This window comes from Neoarius graeffei, chromosome 16 (assembly GCF_027579695.1).
Source record: "Neoarius graeffei isolate fNeoGra1 chromosome 16, fNeoGra1.pri, whole genome shotgun sequence".
NCBI lineage: Eukaryota > Metazoa > Chordata > Actinopteri > Siluriformes > Ariidae > Neoarius > Neoarius graeffei.
This window is the reverse complement of record NC_083584.1, coordinates 55,919,211-55,926,099: the sequence shown is the minus strand read 5'-3', so window position 1 is coordinate 55,926,099 and position 6,889 is coordinate 55,919,211. Positions and strand designations below refer to the sequence as shown.

Below are 6,889 nucleotides of genomic sequence, written 5' to 3'. Positions count from 1 at the left end.
TGCAGAGTAGTTCATGCAGATCCTGGAGCAGTGCAGCTTTCCCATGCTTGATCACCTCTGGAGGTATCCCATCCACTCCTGGGGCCTTCCCGGCTGACAATCTATGGCCTTGCCCAGCTCTTCTGGCTCTGGATTATTCCTCGGGGTTTACTCCCGAAGTCTTTCCCAGGAATGGGTATAGCCGCGAGACAGCGGAGGTTTGAGATCAGAGTTTTCCTTCTCCTAGATGAGCTACTGGGTGAACCGCTCTTTGTCTGACCTCTCATCTAGGACCTGTTTGCCTTGGGAGACCCTACCAGGGGTAAATGCCCCTGACAACATAGCTCCTAGAATCACTGAAGCACTCCAACCCCTCCATCACGTTAAGGTGGTGATTTAAGGAGAGGACTAAATCACTAATGCATGTAAAATAACATGCGACCATGTGTGATGCAAACGTGTGGGTTTGTAGGAAAAACAAACCTACACAAACTTGCTCATCTGAAGTTGCTTGCTGTTTGGCTATGAGAGTTTCTTTCACAGAGGAGACAAAAACTAAACAAATGTCATCCATAGACTATGATCCCCACCTAAATAGAGCTCTAGACACACAATTTTTCTTTAATATGTCAGTCCCTTGCTATAATGAACTCACAGAGCTATTTGATATAGCTACAGTTTAGCTGAGTTAATTACATCTCAAGCTTATTTAAAAATGAAATATTCAATAACAAATCATATAACACTTACTAGAAATTATAAGTCACATGCCTAAACTGTCAAAATAACATAACTTTAGTTTCTGCTGTGCAACCCCTTCTCTGGTGATGTATTTAGGGGTTTTCACTCCAATGGGGGTGAAATACTTAAGCAATCCCAATTTCATTGGGTTTTATTTTTAAGTAATTTTGCAAACTATGTTGAATTTTCTTTCTACTTCAATATAATGGGCTAGTTAGTGTAAATTCTTGACATAAAACTATATTATATTTGTGTCAGTCCCGACTCTGTGATCGAAAATAAAACTGGCAGCAGTGTTGCAGGTTCACAAACCTGTTCTAATGAGGCCACATCGTATCCATGGTTACAGTTCAGTATGATGGGCTTGTCTTTGTGTTGTATAAGAGTTTAATAACCAAAACTAGACTGAAGCCTTCTTTCTCAAATACACAATATAAACAACTTAAAACATTTCCAGTCCTCCATTTTCTTCTGTTGTGTCCTGTCCATCTCAGATTTCCATACATGCTGTTTTGTAAAGTAGGGAAAGTAGGAGGTGGTTTGCATTAATTCAACAAGTCTAAAAGAAGATAAATAGGAAGGGAGTTTATTAGATACTGCAGAAAGGGTTTGAAATCCATAAAAGCTGCAACACTGATAGTTTACCCTTTTCACATTTCAGGTATGACTCAGTATTTTACTTCAATACTACAGCTATTTCCTAATAGTTAATAAGGGGAAATGTTTTGAGCATTAATTTATATATTTATTGCATTTATGTTGTATAGAGGAGGGCTGTGCAAAGATCTTCACACCAGCAGGTGGTTTAAAGTAAAAAAGAGACTCATGGATCACGGTTTTAGAAACACAGACTATAGCATAAGAATCAGAACCACTGATAAATTTACTTGAGATAGTTTAATGCTGTGTAATATCTCTATTTATATAGCACCTTTTACATTTCGGTTTAAAATCTTAAAGTGGCTTATATAATGAAATATTAAAGGAAACAAGGCATCTATAATAAAGCACATTAAATAACCAATGTACAATCACTAATGAATTTACTATAAATCTATGAGAATTACTATAAATCACAAAAAGTCTATAATGTATACAACATATAATGTTATTGTTTTCTGGAAACGTATTGCTGAGTTAAGATCTCGTAAGAAAAACAGTTTTCACTGACTGCGCTGTGAGTCTTAAATATTCGTAATCAAAAACTCATAAGCTGTGACTGTTTAACAACTTGAAATATTATTGAAAATTATCTAAAATATTATCTAAAATCATCTTAACAATATCTGACACAAAGTAGTGTTACACTGAACTCCCTCATTCACTAACACATTTCCAGGGATTATTTTAATCAGTAGTTTGCTACTGTGTTAGCTGAAGGTTTAAGATTTTTCCTGGTGTACATGCCTTGGTGAAAACTGTTTAATATTGTTAGCCTATTTAACATGTGTGACTCTTAGGAAATACTGTACCCAGTCCTGACCATCAGTGGTGATTAAAAATCCAAATTTAAATCTAAATAAAATAATTTACTTGTGTACTGAACTGTAAAATTGTTAATATTAAATGTAAAACACTAAAAACATGAGAGTGGGTTCCATGTGATAGGCATTGTACAGGTGGGGCATTTTATTTAATTTATAGTTAAATTACGATTATTAATTTATTTTGCTTCACTTCTTGTCATTACACAAGCATTTCATAAAAAATCCCAAGTGTTGTAGTATGATTTAGAACAAACATAGAAATTAGATTTTATAATATTATTACACACCATAAGGGCAGCACGGTGGCGTAGTGGTTAGCACTGTCACCTCACAGCAAGAAGGTTCTGGGGTCAAGCCCAGTGGCTGATGGGGGGAGACCTTTCTGTGTGTAGTTTGCATGTTCTCCCCGTGTCTGTGTGGGGTCCCTCTGGGTGCTCTGGTTTCCCTTACAGTCCAAAGACATGCGGTTAGGTTAACTGGCTACTCTAAATTGCCCATAGGTGTGAATGGTTGAAAGGAGAAAACCTCTATAATAATCCAGTAGAAGGCAATAGGAAACCACTACTGTAATTCTTCCTTTGTAACATTGATGGCTAAGAGCCATCAGAGCAGACCTGCCATCAGGCAGAACACTGAAGAAAATAAATGATAAAAAATAAAAATTAAAAATTCTCACCTCCTGTCAGAATTGTTTCTAAATGATCCTGAGATTCTGGATGTGACTCACCTTCACACACTTCATTATTTGTTCTCATGTCAAGATACTCTGTTTGAAAATTGTCATTTATCTGTTATTATGACAATGATCCTGAATCCTGTTCCAAGCGACACTGTATTGAGTGCGCTTCTGTACTGATTTGTGTTAACTTCAAATATAATCATATGTAATACTTGTATAATCATATGTGATACTTGTAGTTATCAGTTCTGGAGTCACAGTTTGATCAGGACTGCTGAGGGAGTTTAATCACATGTCTCATTTCTTAGTGAGTTTCCCAACAACACATCGATGATGCAGCAGCGTCTGTTCATACTCCTGTTCCTCACAGGTGAGAGATTTTGTGTGTGTGTGTGTGTGTGTGTGTGTGTGTGTGTGTGTGTGTGTGTGTGTGGAGTGGCTGCTGAACCAAAAGTAGGTTATGGAGAATGTTAAAAGAATGGAATAATACACAGACCAAAACAAGCTCTCCATGAGAAGTTTATTTCCAAAAAATTACCTTTTGAGTCTCTCAACTCTTCCTCAGGTTTATCTTCAGATAAATCAACTTAGTTTGGGCAGGGGATATAGAAATGGGTTCCGTCCGTCCATCCGGGTTTTTTTTAATGCTAATTGGAAGAATAAAAGGAAAATGTGTAGACTGGCATCTGCACTTGTTGCAGTTATACAGGTTTTTGTTGAGTGGTAGCTTATTGGAGCAGGGTGCATATTATATCCAATACAATATTTCCATGTGTACTGAAATGAACATTGTAGTTGCACAAGTAAAACACCTTTTAATGCTTAACAGAAATTAACCAATTTCCTGCAATTTCCTTGCATTGGAATGAATTTATGAACTCTGGAAATGACTGAATTAACACTAATTTGAAAATGTAAGAATAATTGTTTGCATGATAAAGAGTTTTATCATATAATGGAGTGGTTTCTTGGCTGGATAAAGCCAATGGATAGAAACTCCCAACAAATCTGCTGGCAGGGCAGGGGATATAGATGACTTCTTGTGGAGAATGATAAAAGAATGGAATGATACACAGACCAAAACAAGCTCCCCATGAGAAGTTTATTTCCAAAAAATTACCTTTTGAGTCCCTTAACTCTTCCTCAGGTTTATCTTCAGATAAATCAATTAAATAAGGCTGGAAAAGTCAAGAGCATTGTACTGTCACTTTCTGCAATAAACTTCTTATTTGGAGCTTATTTTGGTTTGAAAATGATGTCTTCACCTGATTTAGAGAGGTAATTTGTTGCTTTCTTTCTCCTAAACCTGTAGCCCTACATACATACTAGCCTGACACAGTACACCTCTATTAAGAGAAATTAGAATATTTAGGACATGCAACACAAGAGGTAGATAATTTCAATAGAAGTAAGTTTAGATAGATGATTTATAAACAGAGGATGGGTCCCCTTTTGAGTCTGGTTCCTCTCCAGGTTTCTTCCTCATGTTATTTCAGGGAGTGTTTCCTCACCACAGTCACCTTGCTTATTAGGGATCTAAACCTAAATCTATATCCAGATTTCTGTAAAGCTGATTTATCACAATGTCCATTGTTAAGTAAAACAGAAAAATGAAATTTCTGCTGCAGAGCTCACATTGCATTAAACCTTCAAAACTCTCTTCCACAGGATTTATCCCTCTTTTCCTGGCTGTCCCTCGTAAGTACTACCTGATCAAACCGGGTAAAACATGGAGTGAAGCACGAGCTTACTGCCAAGCCACACATGCCGACCTGGCTATCATGGAAAGTAATGAGAACATGGTCCAACTTCAGATTGAAACACAGATTCAACAGTTCAGTTCCAGTGCTTGGATTGGACTGTACAATGACCTCCACAGCTGGCGCTGGTCCATGGGAAATGAGCCACTGGGAAGTACGGCATTCTGGGGTTCAGGACAGCCTAACAACTTGAACAACAATCAGGATTATGTTGGGACAGGCCCAGGGGATTGGAATGATCTTGGAAATACAGATATGCGTCCCTTTGTGTGCTTTGATGGTAAGGAACAGCATATGTTTATCATTTTGTCAGTCTGGAAGGTTGTCATTAAAACATTGTAGACTGTGTTATCAGTTTTCTATTTAAAATTAACTGTGCTCTAAAGTAGCAAAAATGATAAAGACCAAATCTGAATTGAGGCAACAATCAAAAATCTGATCTTAATGATCTTTGTCAATGTGCTAAGCAAATTAAGTAATATTGTTCTTAGTTTTAACATTATTCTGGAGCCCATTTAACTTCCTCTTCTAAGAGTCAATAAATTTAATTTATAATTAACTTAAGTTGGAATCATGTGTTTTTGTTTCATTCTCACAGACACTAAAAGTGGCAATGAGAAGTACATTTACATCTCGACTGAAATGAAATGGCCTGAAGCTCAGAGTTACTGCAGACATTATCATACGGATTTGGCCAGTATTAGAGACGCAACAGAAAACTCAGTCGTAAAGGGACTGACCTCTAGCTTGACTTGGATTGGTTTGTTCAGAGAATCTTGGAAGTGGGTAGATCAAAGCAACATCTCTACCATCAGCTGGATGCCTGGGAAACCTGATAATGTCCTGGACCAAGAAAATTGTGGTTATGTAAATAACAATCAGGCTGGACATGCACAGTGCTCAACCATAATGCCTTTCTTCTGTTACTCATGTGAATTAACATTTTATTCAGTCTCATATTTAGAGTATAAAAATTTAACTGATTTTAAAATGTTCGTTTCATTGTGTGCGCTTGTTTGTGTCTTTGCATTTCTACATTTAGTAATTACAGGAAAACAACAAACAGTTAAGGTGAAGGTCCAGTCCAATCAGGATGTGAATGATCCTGCAGTAAAGGCGGCCATCTTGGAGCAGGTGGGTTTCATCTTCCACAAGACCTTACTTTTAACATACATTCACCTCATCACTGCAGCCGCAACCTGAGTCTTCATCAAACTCTGACACATACGGTATACACTTGACTGTAATCTCAATCTGACTGTTTCTGTTCAGCATTTTTACAGCTTTCAAAGAAGGTGAGTGTCTATTTTGCATTTTTAATAATAAATGTCTTATTCTGTTTATTAGATCAAGCAGAAACTGGAGAATCATGGGATGGCAGAGAACATCACAGTGAAATGGAGAGAGCAACCAGATGGAAAGGTGTTTCACAAGGAGAAAAAAAAACCAATACTACATAAAATGAACTGCAAGTCTTTAGCTAAATCTCAACTCATTTAAAGGTTCACTCTGGAAGCTTTATTGAGCTGTAGTTCAATGGCATAGTAAAAAAGATCTTCCTCAAATACCTTGTGGAAATATGCACCCAAATGTTTCTGTACTCACTTCAAATACATTTTTTTAGATACATAATCTCATGCAGCTTGTATATTAGCAAGGTTATTGCTTTCCTCACCATAAACATTAACCAACCATTCTATTCCTGATGAAGGAGACTCCAGAGACTATGAAATGTAACAATAAGTGAATAATGTGCAGCATACTTCTCTCTGCTGAGTCTATCCTTCTTCCACTTCAGCTCCATCTGCAGGAGCTTCACTGTGTTTCTCTTTTCATTCACTGGGGTCTAAAAATCTGATGATGTCTGTAAAGCTGTTTTGAAACAATCTCTATGGTAAAACACTCTTTCAAAATACAATTCTATTCACAGCTCCTGTTTTCATCATGACACACCCTGTCCATGCAGTCACGTTTAAAATAACATCAAATGGCTAATAATAATAAATCTACACTTCACACAAAATATTTTTTCAAAGCAATGTTTTATGAAAATCAGTTGACAATAATTAAAATCTTAGCTGATTTTATCAGGAGAAACCTTTTGCCAACATACACAGGAAATATTCTTTAGGTGGCCTGAACAGGAAACCTGTACACATTTATTTTGTTATTAGAATTGTACTGGTAGAGAAAATCTATTTTAGCACATTCAAATTTTTATTTAAATGTAGGTTTTGTTTATC

The 6,889-nt window shown here is 36.7% G+C and overlaps 1 protein-coding gene across 1 annotated transcript; it reads left to right on the top strand.

Annotated features, from left to right (window-relative positions):
- Window positions 1-1,343: 1,343 nt before the first annotated feature.
- Window positions 1,344-4,988, top strand: LOC132900257 (hepatic lectin-like). Its single transcript, XM_060942266.1, has 3 exons — window positions 1,344-1,381; window positions 3,195-3,256; window positions 4,555-4,988. The coding sequence occupies exons 2-3, from the start codon at window positions 3,217-3,219 to the stop codon at window positions 4,986-4,988; spliced, it is 474 nt and encodes a 157-aa protein (XP_060798249.1). The 5' UTR covers window positions 1,344-1,381; window positions 3,195-3,216.
- Window positions 4,989-6,889: the final 1,901 nt, after the last annotated feature.

What these genes read in the sequence shown, in the direction of transcription:
- LOC132900257 (XM_060942266.1), top strand. Translation starts at nt 3,217, where the DNA reads ATGATGCAGCAGCGTCTGTTCATACTCCTGTTCCTCACAG. An exon ending in CATACTCCTGTTCCTCACAG is followed by an intron (nt 3,257 to 4,554) that starts GTGAGAGATTTT and finishes TCTCTTCCACAG; the next exon opens with GATTTATCCCTCTTTTCCTG.